Below are 13,860 nucleotides of genomic sequence, written 5' to 3'. Positions count from 1 at the left end.
CTCATAAGACTTACACCTAAACTTACGATGTGTCTAAAATCACAGGAAGTATGGATATCGTTACGACCAGTTAGAAATATCAAAACCACTACTAAAAACAAAGAAAGTTTCTTGAAAAGGCGTCCTAGAGAGAGGGATTCTACCGGGTCTAGTTAACCCTTAGGCAATCTACATCAAGCTTTGCAAAATACCAAATAGATCTTCAAGAGTTGAGTCATCTTGATTAAAAATTTCCCTATCATATGTATCACACCATATCTTCAGTTCTCGCGCATCTACAGCTTGTCTGCTCTGAACGATCGCCTCTCCTTACCGTACGTAAAATCGCGCCGTGGACCGTCGCGAGCGTATATGTTGAAACAGGTCGCCAGTTTGGACTGATTCAGTTATTTCGATATTTTGATTACGTGATATATAATATTTTTTTTGTAGGCTATGTTTTCGAGATTTGTGAAGGAAGAGAAGTATTGTGCGTTTGGGAAAGGAAGATCGAGCGGCGTACGATAAACTGGAGCAATCAAAGGAACTCTAGTGTGTCAGGTAATATCTATCAGAAGTAGGATGATGGGTACACGGGGGTGATAAAGGGTACATTTTCCGTTAATTTTCTTTACCATTGTTTTTAATTTTGTTTCTCTTTTTTCTTTTTGTTTTTATTGTTCGGCTGTGCTTGTATGATGTAAAAAAATAAAAATATCTGGACCGTATCATTCATTTGCATGTAACTGCTTCCGTCGCATACCTCTAAAAATCTGTAAAACTCAAAATCAAACCAAAAAACATTCCTAACAAACCCGTCAACAAACTTCACGTAAGTATAATGAAAACCAAGTAACCAACTTATCCAACCAATAACGTTTGTGTGTGCGAGTGTGTTTCGTTTTTCTGTTAGATTTTTTCATTTATTTTGGTTTTGTGTTCCGTTTGGTTTTTTTAGGTGAGTGTTCGTGTTTTTGTTTTTGTGTGTGTTAAAATTAGGTTATGTTTGATTTTTTGAAAACATATACGCTTCACACTAAGACATATAAATATTAAAAAACACTACAAAGAGTTTAGTAAAGGCTGAACTTTAGAATTGACTGCATGATTTTTTGTGTCTAGCTCATTCTGTACTAGTATTTTCACTTCACTCAACTTCCGTACTCGGCATTAGTAAAGTTCTCTAGGTACTGTTCTTACAAGACTTACCAAAACGCAAAACGCAGGGAAATCGCATTTCTCATTCAAAGCATCTCTTTCCCATTTTAAACCCTCATCTCTTTTAGCGTGAGAGTGTAAGATTTCGCGTAAGGGGGAAATATTATTGACACAGCTTTTTATCTTATCGGAAAGTATAATCAATCAGAATTTGGCATGTCACCAAAAAGTGACGTCAGAGAGAATAGGTGGGGTCTTGATTAACGCCTTTAACATAATTTATCCATTAGAAATTAGTCTGACATTCCACACTCCAGTACCTGCAATAGGAAATAAATTACTAAATCAGGTAACTCGAAACTTTGGAGAACTTTAATAATTTCAATTTATGGAAGTTGAGTAATATTTTTTGTTTCTAGACATTTTTTTCTGATATATTCATGTCGGTGGTTTTTTTAAAACCATTTTTTTTTTTTTTTTTTTTAGAACGAAATGTTATATTTTGTAGTGGTGATAGAACGGAAGTATATCTTTTTCAAGTGGTCATTGTCCAAGAGACAAAATAATATCAAATGTGTTTAGTGGCCGTGCGTCGCGTCGCACGGCTTAGAGCTCTTGACATTCGCACCCTTCCCGGCAAGTTTGAGATATCAATTTATTTTCGATTAGTTTGAGATTTTTTCCAACGTACTATATAAGCTACATCAGTGTGCTCCAATAAATAGCTACCGTCTAGCATGTCGAACAATGATGTATTTGCAATCGGTACTATCTATTGTTCAGTTCGAAACAGTATAAGAGGGAGAAAAGTGGGGGGTAAATTGAGTACAATGCTCATTACAGTCGCCGGAACAAACTGTACATTCGTACCTAAACAGGATTGGATTCGATGGATTTTTTCCCCCCTTCAAAATGAATCTGAATTCCATGGACTCGTTCGATTCAGACAAAAAAAAAAAAAAAAAAAAAAAAACAACCCCCCCCCAAAAAAAATATAAAATCCATAGAGTCTTTTTATTTAAAAAAAAAAAAAAAAAAAAAAAAAAAAACACCCTATTATGAAGGAGTGGTTGACTATTTGAACAATCGTTGTTCAAATCGCTTGAAAAGATATCCTTCCACTTTTGTCAAATGTATGAAATACACGGGCGAACAAAATTAGTGCAACGCTTCAATTCAATTATTTAATTGAAAAATCTGCAAAAGGTCAAAGTTTCATGCTATCGTTTTATTACTTTTATTTCTAGCTGTTTTATGCACTTTTTAGTTTTATTACCATTTATTTTATTTATTTTTTTACGTTTAGAATCCCTGCAAAAGGTCAAAGTTTCATGCTATCGTTTTATTACTTTTATTTCTAGCTGTTTTATGCACTTTTTAGTTTTATTACCATTTATTTTTTTACGTTTAGAATCCTCATTCTTCTAACTCTATTTGAATCATGTAGGTAACACTAGATTTTAGCTGAATATACCTGAAAACTCCTTCTAGTTACCTACGTAATGAAAACTATTGTGTAGGTGTACGAACGTAATACAAAACTCACTCGTGTATCATACTTCATTTCGTAATAAATCTGAGTATACATACTTACTAATATTATGTGTGTATAATAAGTCGAGTAGGTAATGAAAGATACGTAGGTCCTTTCTGAAGGTATTCTTAAAATTAAAGTAATAATGACTCATTGATTTTTTTACATGTTTCAAAATTAAATGATGTTTTTGTGTAAAGAAAAAAAATCATGAAGTCAAATTTTCATTAGAAATAGAACGATAGAAATAAAGATGAAAGGCCTGTTTTGTGACGAAACAGGGAATCGAATCAAGTTCCTTCTTAATGTCAGTACAGATTAGAGATGGAGGGAGCATTGATTACGTAATGAATAAGCCAAATAAAGCTCAGAGACTTCGTGGATTGACCTTATCGTTTTGCGCACTAACTCCTGAAGTAATTGATGGCCACCGTAAATGGCGCAAAATCATTAAAGAAAGCTTTAGATATTTTAGTAAAGGCTGAACTTTAGAATTGACTGCATGATTTTTTGTGTCTAGCTCATTCTGTACTAGTATTTTCACTTCACTCAACTTCCATACTCGGCATTAGTAAAGTTCTCTAGGTACTGTTCTTACAAGACTTACCAATGGTTCTCGCAAAACTCAGGGAAATCGCATTTCTCATTCAAAGCATCTCTTTCCCATTTTAAACCCTAATCTCTTTTAGCGTGAGAGTGTAAGATTTGGCGTAAGAGGGAAATATTATTGACACAGCTTTTTATCTTATCAGAAAGTATAATCAATCAGAATTTGGCATGTCACCAAAAAGTGACGTCAGAGAGAATAGGTGGGGTCTTGATTAACGCCTTTAACATAATTTATCCATTAGAAATTAGTCTGACATTCCTCACTCCAGTACCTGCAATAGGAAATAAATTACTAAATCAGGTAACTCTAATCCAAACCGAAACTTTGGAGAACTTTAATAATTTCAATTTATGGAAGTTGAGTAATATTTTTTGTTTCTAGACATTTTTTTCTGATATATTCATGTCGGAAATAATATTTGACAACATTTAAAAAGCAAATCAAAATAAATAAATAGGGTGGTTAAGTAAATCTTTTTTGAAAACTTCTGATCTGAATCTTAATACTTACCACTTGGTTTTTTGAAACCGATTTTTTTTTTTTTTTTTTTTTTTTTTAGAACGAAATGTTATATTTTGTAGTGGTGATAGAACGGAAGTATATCTTTTTCAAGCGGTCATTGTCCAAGAAACAAAATAATATCAAATGTGTTTAGTGGCCGTGCGTCGCGTCGCACGGCTTAGAGCTCTTGACGTTCGCGCCCCTTCCGGCAAGCTTGAAGAGCATAGGAAGAAATAAAAATACCAATTTATTTTCGATAAGTTCGAGATTTTTTCCAACGAACTATAAGCTACATCATCAGCACGTACCGTGTTTCGTGTGCTCCAATAAATAGCTACCGTCTAGCATGTCGAACAATGATGTATGTAATTGCAATCGGTACTATCTATTGTTCAGTTCGAAACAGTATAAGAGATGTTAAAAGGAGAAAAGTGGGGGTAAATTGAGTACAGTGCTCATTACAGTCGCCGGAACAAACTGTACATTCGTACCTACACAGGATTGGATGTACCTAAACAGGAAAAAAACACCCTATTATGAAGGAGTGATTGACTATTTGAAGCTTGAAAAGATATCCTTCCAGTTTTGTCAAATGTATGAAATACACGGGCGAACAAAATTAGTGAAACGCTTCAATTCAATTATTTAATTGAAAAATCACAAAATTACAGATATACGAGGTGTTTTACAAAGGTGTTTTTCCAAACTTGAAAGAAAAGCCAACTTTAGCGTTCTTCTAATTTCGTCCGCCAGTGTATGTCCCTGTTTGTGAATTAAGTATCCATTTACTATCAAAGAACTCTTGTAGGACTGTCCCCAGTCACACATTTGAACGTATTTAGATGTAGTTAGGTGGGTATAATGACTAGCACATTTGGCTACAATGAAATTTGGTGTGTGCAAAGAATTGGGCTTTCTCACGTATTAGGACTTTCTCTTTGGGTTGGCAGGGTGGGATGTAACCCTTAAAGGGGTATATTATTAGGTCATTCCCTTTTCTTTCCGTGTTAGTGAGATAGATAGGTATAACTATCTTGCGGTGGTGCCCAAAAGATTTCCCACACATTTGAACGTATTTAGATGTAGTTAGGTGGGTATAATGACTAGCACATTTGGCTACAATGAAATTTGGTGTGTGCAAAGAATTAGGCTTTCTCACGTATTAGGACTTTCTCTTTGGGTTGGCAAATGATGCCTATTCTCTCCCTAAAGTCTCGTCTGTTCATATCTATTTACTTCTATAACACTATGTATATATCCCTTCAAAAATTAGTTCTATTGAGTTGAGAACTTTAGATCACAAACCAATAAAAGGTTCTAACTACATCTATACGGAATTCCCAATTTGATCTTGGTCCATTTAGGCAATAAAAGGTTCTAACTACATCTATACGGAATTCTCAATTTGATCTTGGTCCATTTAGCGATAAGATCTGTGTGAAAAGTTCTTTTGAAAAAACAAAAATCATCACCAAAACTATAAAGGATTGTACACGATTGCTATTAGGTATAAGGACATTAAACATCTTTTAGCATTCAAATCCAACATTCAGAATTACTCGTACATTTTCCTTTCATTTTCTTTACCATTGTTTTTAATTTTGTTTCTCTTTTTTCTTTTTGTTTTTATTGTTCGGCTGTGCTTGTATGATGTAAAAAAATAAAAATATCTGGACCGTATCATTCATTTGCATGTAACTGCTTCCGTCGCATACCTCTAAAAATCTGTAAAACTCAAAATCAAACCAAAAAACATTCCTAACAAACCCGTCAACAAACTTCACGTAAGTATAATGAAAACCAAGTAACCAACTTATCCAACCAATAACGTTTGTGTGTGCGAGTGTGTTTCGTTTTTCTGTTAGATTTTTTCATTATTTTGATTTTGTGTTCCGTGTAAGTATAATGAAAACCAAGTAACCAACTTATCCAACCAATAACGTTTGTGTGTGCGAGTGTGTTTCGTTTTTCTGTTAGATTTTTTTTTATTATTGTTTTGGTTTTGTGTTCCGTTTGGTTTTTTAGGTGAGTGTTCGTGTTTTTGTTTTTGTGTGTGTTAAAATTAGGTTATGTTTGATTTTTTGAAAACATATACGCTTCACACTAAGAGAAATAAATATTAAAAAACACTACAAAGAAGTATTGGTATTCATCAGAAGTAAAATTGAATTGTCACTCTAAGAATGTACATAACGTAGTCAGCATGATTGCTGGTCGCCAATTCCGAGAACATTGCACTTCGGTATGATGTTCTGTCTGCTGCCAGCTCCTGAATTTCTTCAAAACATTCTTTCCAACCATTCTACAAGGTTTCTAAATCGATCTAACCCGGGGAGGTTCGGCGCGAATGACACGCAAATGTTAAAGCGCCTTAATATTATTATTTTTAAAGGTTATTTTTACCAATAGATAGTCAATGTTTGGAAATTTTCTTCCATATTGAATGCATATTTTTTCCGTTCTAAATATTAATATCCAAGATCTAGTCCCTATAACTCACATAAATGACTTGTGTTTCAGATCCCTACGTGAAGATAGCACTCATGCAGAACGGCAAACGACTTAAAAAGAAGAAGACGAGCATCAAGAAGTGCACATTGAATCCTTACTATAACGAATCCTTTACGTTTGAAGTTCCGTTTGAACAGATACAGGTGGGTAGAAACGTGAATTAAACAGAATTGTGACCTTTTGTACTACTTAAAAGAATTCCTTTTGTCCTAAAAGATTTAACTAGCTTGAACTTTGGTACTTAGGTTTGACTAGCCGCCAATGTGGACAAACAAGTCCGGAACAAAAGAAAGACATCAAAGAAAACTATTACTTTTTCTCTCACCTATGTCAACGAAAAAAGATAATAATGATTTTTATTTAAAAGATTAGATATACGAGTAGGCAATTTTATGGAATCGCGCCTTAAACTTACCTCCATGTTTTAATAAACTTACACATTGAACATTGAACTTTGGTACTTAGGTTTGACTAGCCAATGTGGACAAACAAGTCCGGAACAAAAGAAAGACATCAAAGAAAACTATTACTTTTTCCGTCACCTATGTCAACGAAAAAAGATATAATAATAATGATTTTTATTTAAAAGATTAGATATACGAGTAGGCAATTTTATGGAATCGCGCCTTAAACTTACCTCCATGTTCTAATAAACTTACACATTGAACAAACGATTCAACATTTTACCGTTCAACTAACTTTCCAACGGGGGGTTTGCGATTGCCTTTCAACTTTCTCTGATGGTGTTTGCAATTTTCTCTTCTACAGAAAGTGAATCTTCAAGTGACCGTGGTGGACTATGATCGCATTGGTACTTCGGAGCCCATTGGTAAAGTGGTACTCGGCTACAATGCAAGTGGAACGGAGCTGAGGCATTGGTCGGACATGTTGGCTTCACCCAGGCGACCCATCGCCCAGTGGCATACCCTGAAAGATCCAGAGGACGATAAGAAAGATTAGATTACTGGCAGAGTAAGTGTTTTGAGTTTTTTTTCCGAGATGTGTGATATAGGGAACTGTAACTGCCAAGGTTTTATGGTCCCGAAATCGAAGAGAGAAGGAAGACAGGATAGGAGAAAGAGAGCCGTTCTGAGAACGAACATTATCCGTTCAGGATATAACTATCCTAGCGCTTACAAGACAGACGCGCTTACCCTGAAAGATCCAGAGGACGATAAGAAAGATTAGATTACTGGCAGAGTAAGTGTTTTGAGTTTTTTTTTCCGAGATGTGTGATATAGGGAACTGTAACAGCTAAGGTCTTATGGTCCTGAAATCGAAGAGAGAAGGAAGACAGGATAGGAGAAAGAGAGCCGTTCTGAGAACGAACATTATCCGTTCAGGGTATAACTATCCTAGCGCTTACAAGGCAGACGCGCTACTAACCAAGCTAACTAGGCTGGCTTTTAAAGCTTTGAAAGAACTGCTATATTAGACTCATGGGTTCTGTGTCGTAGCATGCTTGTCTCGTTGTATGTCCCTCTTCAAATGGGCGAGAAGAGACACAATGCTCTCCATCTAGGTCCCGGGTACACACGAAATGTTAAGATGCATACCTAAAATACTTCTCTTAACCAAGATGCAATGTTATATTTCCTCTCTGTAAAACTGAGTTTATAATGCAGAAGGAACTAAAATTCCAAGTACCTACATAATAATATAATGGATGTTAGGTATGGAAAGTACATAAAGTACAAAATAATACGCAATTCAGTTTTTTCATTTTTTAAAAAAGGTAAAAAAAAGTAAAGCTAAAATTTCTGCTTCCATTGAAGTAGAAAAATTATAATAATTCCTCTCTGACTTTTTTTTTCAACTCTTCTCTTTTCTAGAGAAGTTGAATTAGTTATTCATGCGTGTAAAAAACAAAAAGTTGCAGAGATACATAGCTACCTATGTTCATTATTATAGGTATAGCTAGCTACATCATTATATTACTAATTTAAAATGAACAAAGCACAAAACTTTTGAACAATTTTCATTTAGTGCTTTAGACAGCACCTATCAAAAATGCTAGCTTAATTTAAAAGAGCAGGATTTGTAAGCTAGCTCCAAGCTGGTTTAAGGAATGCCGGGATCAAGTAGGGCTGAATAGTCCCATTTCGTCACCAGTGAAGGCCTCCTTATTTGTTTCATTACAACTTACAACAGATGTGCATAAGAGGACTAAATGTCCCAGTGCAGCATATTTGACGCGTACCCTGAAAGATCCAGAGGACGATAAGAAAGATTAGATTACTGGCAGAGTAAGTGTTTTGAGTTTTTTTTTCCGAGATGTGTGATATGGGAACTGTAACAGCTAAGGTCTTATGGTCCCGAAATCGAAGAGAGAAGGAAGACAGGATAGGAGAAAGAGAGCCGTTCTGAGAACGAACGTTATCCGTTCAGGATATAACTATGGCCTGGCGCACTGCCGTGCGCCTAGATCCTAGCGCTTACAAGGCAGACGCGCTACTAACCAAGCTAACTAGGCTGGCTTTTTAAAGCTTTGAAAGAACTGCTATATTAGACTCATGGGGTCTGTGTTGTAGCATGCTTGTCTCGTTGTATGTCCCTCTTCAAATGGGCGAGAAGAGACACAATGCTCTCCATCTAGGTCCCGGGTGAACACGAAATGTTAAACATGGGGTCTGTGTTGTAGCATGCTTGTCTCGTTGTATGTCCCTCTTCAAATGGGCGAGAAGAGACACAATGCTCTCCATCTAGGTCCAGGGTAAACACGAAATGTTAGGATGCATACGTAAAATACTTCTCTTAACCCAGATGCAATGTTTTATTTCCTCTCTGTAAAACTGAGTTAATAATGCAGAAGGAACTAAAATTCCAAGTACCTACATAATAATATGATGGATGTTAGGTATGGAAAGTACATAAAGTACAAAATAATACGCAATTCAGTTTTTTCATTTAAAAAAAAAGGTAGGTATTCGTAAAATTAAAGTAATAATGACTCATTGATTTTTTTACATGTTTCAAAATTAAATGATGTTTTTGTGTAAAGAAAAAAAAATCATGAAGTCAAATTTTTATTAGAAATAGAACGATAGAAATAAAGACGAAAGGCCTGTTTTGTGACGAAACAGGGAATCGAACCAAGTTCCTTCTTAATGTCAGTACAGATTAGAGATAAAGGGAGCATTGATTACGTAAAGAATAAGCCAAATAAAGCTCAGAGACTTTGTGGATTGACCTTATCGTTTTGCGCACTAACTCCTGAAGTAATTGATGGCCACCGTAAATGGCGCAAAATCATTTTATTTAAAAAAAGGTAAAAAAAAGTAAAGCTAAAATTTCTGCTTCCATTGAAGTAGAAAAATTATAATTCCTCTCTGACTTTTTTTTCAACTCTTCTCTTTTCTAGAGGAGTTGAATTAGTTATTCATGCGTGTAAAAAACAAAAAGTTGCAGAGATACATAGCTACCTAGGTATGTTCATTATTATAGGTATAGCTAGCTACTTCATTATATTACTAATTTAAAATGAACAAAGCACAAAACTTTTGAACAATTTTCATTTAGTGCTTTAGACAGCACCTATCAAAAATGCTAGCTTAATTTAAAAGAGCAGGATTTGTAAGCTAGCTCCAAGCTGGTTTAAGGAATGCCGGGATCAAGTAGGGCTGAATAGTCCCATTTCGTCACCAGTGAAGGCCTCCTTATTTGTTTCATTACAACTTACAACAGATGTGCATAAGAGGACCAAATGTCCCAGTACAGCATATTTGACGCACTTGTTCCTTTGTAGTCCCATTTCGTCACCAGTGAAGGCCTCCTTATTTGTTTCATTACAACTTACAACAGATGTGCATAAGAGGACCAAATGTCCCAGTGCAGCATATTTGACGCACTTGTTCCTTTATTTTTGTTTCAGATTTCCTGAGGCGTTGTCATCCCTTGCTTATACATTTCTAACAAATACTCTAATCTACCCAAACATATGCGTAATATCGTACTATCATTCAGTATTATAATCTCATAATCAACCATTTATCATCTTTTATCTCAAGAATTTGATGAAGCATATATCTACCTAGAGCGTCTGAACCTTCATTCAGACCAGAGCTTCTCTTTTAAAACAATATGAAGATTTTAAGGTCCGATTTCAATTTCTGAATGTCTTTTCACTTGATGGTAATTCCAAAATGAGTGACTTTTCCTGTACGATATATCAAAAATGTCTACTCTTAAGAACGTAATATTGCATTAAGGCTAAATCCTAATGTCAACCTGACGGTGATTTCTTATCAGGCGGTGTCAAAATGTTTGAAAACCCTCTGAACGGTGCGGTATACAACATAGACGTGGACTTCAGAATTGAAATGTATCTTAAGTGCTTTATATATAAAAAAAATAGAGAGTAAAAAAAACATATTAAAACTTATTAATTTTAAACTAGGCAGAAACAATAAATCAAGAACAATAAATAAAATAAACATATTTTCTATATAACTATTTATTATCTACTATTATATCTACTTAGACTTTAATCTTTACAAATAAATCGTGAACGCATTCCTTTAATCTCTATGTTGAATCTTTCAATAAATCAAGAACAATAAATAAAATAAACATATTTTCTATATAACTATTTATTATCTACTATTATATCTACTTAGACTTTAATCTTAAAAATAAATCGTGAACGCATTCCTTTAATCTCTATGTTGAATCTTTCCCCCTTTTTTTATACTTTTTTCTCGCTTTTAATTTTATTGAATGGCTTAGGAGAAACAATGACACTAAAGAATGTTTAAATGGATTTAAAGCAACTATTTTAACTATAGTTCTTGTATCTAGACAATTGGAACTTTAATTTAAACAAATTTGTACATTGAAGAAAAAAAGACGTAGTTAGATAGATAGGTATATTTTAGTTCGTTAGGTAATAAAAATGTAAATTTATCTTTATTTATTTTAGTCACTCGAACTTTCGACTGAATAATCGTTTTACTGAAGTAACTTCTTCTAGATTACCATTTATTTTAGTCACTCGAACTTTCGACTGAATAATCGTTTTACTGAAGTAACTTCTTCTAGATTACTTATTTTGAACTAGGTATCTAGGTAAAAAATTTCAACGTTATTCTCCATTCCCAATGACGATCTTGATGTTCAATAGGTAATAAATAAGTTTGAAAAAGCTTTTTTTCTGACCCATAAAAAATCTACGTAAACATTGCACCCATTGCATATCAGTGAGGAATTATTTGCTGTGATAAACAAAACTTTTGACCCAAAACAATGGTCAATAGTAATATGTATGAGCAATTTTTGTTTGATCAAAAATGTACAAAAAAATAGGTTTAGAAAATTAGGCGGTTTAGCTAGCTTAGGACGTTCATAGCCATTGCTTCATTTCCAAAGTATCTCATCGTAATTTACCTTTAATTTGTTTGGCACTTTAGGACAACAAGCTTGGAGACATTTGCTTCTCTCTCCGTTACGTACCCACGGCTGGAAAGTTGACCGTGGTTATTTTGGAAGCTAAGAATCTGAAGAAAATGGACGTCGGAGGTTTATCAGGTAAAATTTTTGAATCCTTTTGTTGGTTGTTGGTGAGAGAAATTTTAGACATCCTCTCAATTGTGCTATGGTTTAATTTTATGCTACATACAAAACATGGGGTACTTTGCAATTTCCTCAGATGTGTAGCTTGATTGGCTCATTTATCCATAGAATCGAGGTAAATTTCGTACCTATTCATCAATCCTTTTGTTGGTTGTTGGTGAGAGAAATTTAAGACATCCTCTGAATTGTGCTATGGTTTAATTTTATGCTACATACAAAACATGGAGTACCTACTTTGCAATTTCCTCAGATAGCTATGGTTTAATTTTATGCTACATACAAAACATGGGGTACTTTGCAATTTCCTCAGATATGTAGCTTGATTGGCTCATTTATCCATAGAATCGAGGTAAATTTCGTACCTATTCATCCATTCATATGTGGCGTCAGCATGATTGCTGGTCGCCAATTCCGAGAACATTGCACTTCGGTATGATGTTCTGTCTGCTGCCAGCTCCTGAATTTCTTCAAAACGTTCTTCCCAACCATTCTACAAGGTTTTCCTCCTCCCCCCCCCCCCCAACTTCTCCCATTTTATCAAATGCAAAAGGTCAAAGTTTCATGCTATCGTTTTATTACTTTTATTTCTACCTGTTTTATGCACTTTTTTAGTTTTATTACCATTTATTTTTTTACGTTTAGAATCCCCATTCTTCTAACTCTATTTGAATCATGTAGGTACCACTAGATTTTAGCTGAATATACCTGAAAACTCCTTCTAGTTACCTACGAAATGAAAACTATTGTGTAGGTGTACGAACGTAATACAAAACTCACTCTTGTATCATACTTCATTTCGTAATAAATCCGAGTATACATACTTACTAATATTATGTGTGTATAATAAGTCGAGTAGGTAATGAAAGATACGTAGGCCCTTTCTGAAGGTATTCGTAAAATTAAAGTAATAATGACTCATTGATTTTTTTACATGTTTCAAAATTAAATGATGTTTTTGTGTAAAGAAAAAAAAATCATGAAGTCAAATTTTTATTAGAAATAGAACGATAGAAATAAAGACGAAAGGCCCACGACGCTCTTCCGATCTAATTTTCATTAGAAATAGAACGATAGAAATAAAGACGAAAGGCCTGTTTTGTGACGAAACAGGGAATCGAACCAAGTTCCTTCTTAATGTCAGTACAAATTAGAGATAAAGGGAGCATTGATTACGTAAAGAATAAGCCAAATAAAGCTCAGAGACTTTGTGGATTGACCTTATCGTTTTGCGCACTAACTCCTGAAGTAATTGATGGCCACCGTAAATGGCGCAAAATCATTTAAGAAAGCTTTAGATATTTTAGTAAAGGCTGAACTTTAGAATTGACTGCATGATTTTTTGTGTCTAGCTCATTCTGTACTAGTATTTTCACTTCACTCAACTTCCGTACTCGGCATTAGTAAAGTTCTCTAGGTACTGTTCTTACAAGACTTACCAATGGTTCTCGCAAAACTCAGGGAAATCGCATTTCTCATTCAAAGCATCTCTTTCCCATTTTAAACCCTTATCTCTTTTAGCGTGAGAGTGTAAGATTTCGCGTAAGGGGGAAATATTATTGACACAGCTTTTTATCTTATCGGAAAGTATAATCAATCAGAATTTGGCATGTCACCAAAAAGTGACGTCAGAGAGAATAGGTGGGGTCTTGATTAACGCCTTTAACATAATTTATCCATTAAAATTAGTCTGACATTCCTCACTCCAGTACCTGCAATAGGAAATAAATTACTAAATCAGGTAACTCGAAACTTTGGAGAACTTTAATAATTTCAATTTATGGAAGTTGAGTAATATTTTTTGTTTCTAGACATTTTTTTCTGATATATTCATGTCGGAAATAATATTTGACAACATTTAAAAAGCAAACATGGAAGTTTAGACTTGGTATTGTGAAACCGATTTTTTTTTTTTTTTTTTTAAAAAGAAATTTTATTTTTTGTGGGGGGGATTAGAACGGAAGTAATATTCTTTTTCAAGTGGTCATTGGTCCAAGAGACC

The 13,860-nt window shown here is 34.4% G+C and overlaps 3 protein-coding genes across 3 annotated transcripts in view; 2 read left to right on the top strand and 1 right to left on the bottom strand.

The window, feature by feature from the left end:
* Positions 1–13,860, top strand: part of LOC113468915 (synaptotagmin 1-like) — a 23,908-nt gene that overhangs the window by 7,205 nt on the left and 2,843 nt on the right. Inside the window, exon 3 of the mRNA XM_026826224.1 lies at positions 11,699–11,816. Within this exon, the coding sequence (XP_026682025.1) occupies positions 11,699–11,816 (118 nt within the window). The remainder of the gene's footprint in view (positions 1–11,698; positions 11,817–13,860) is intronic.
* On the top strand, positions 6,262–10,643 carry LOC103512870 (synaptotagmin 1). The gene is made up of 3 exons (XM_026826225.1): positions 6,262–6,436; positions 7,062–7,265; positions 10,165–10,643. The coding sequence occupies exons 1-2, from the start codon at positions 6,287–6,289 to the stop codon at positions 7,251–7,253; spliced, it is 342 nt and encodes a 113-aa protein (XP_026682026.1). The 5' UTR covers positions 6,262–6,286; the 3' UTR covers positions 7,254–7,265; positions 10,165–10,643.
* Positions 6,930–13,860, bottom strand: part of LOC103512868 (neprilysin-1-like) — a 25,770-nt gene continuing 18,839 nt past the window's right edge. The window contains exon 21 of the mRNA XM_026826223.1: positions 6,930–7,220. The gene's annotated coding sequence lies outside the window, so the exon portion shown is untranslated. The remainder of the gene's footprint in view (positions 7,221–13,860) is intronic.

Source organism: Diaphorina citri, unplaced genomic scaffold, assembly GCF_000475195.1.
Source record: "Diaphorina citri unplaced genomic scaffold, Diaci psyllid genome assembly version 1.1 scaffold894, whole genome shotgun sequence".
NCBI classification, from domain to species: Eukaryota; Metazoa; Arthropoda; class Insecta; order Hemiptera; family Psyllidae; genus Diaphorina; species Diaphorina citri.
The sequence above is the reverse complement of the archived record's forward strand: the minus strand, read 5'-3'. Positions and strand labels throughout refer to the sequence as shown.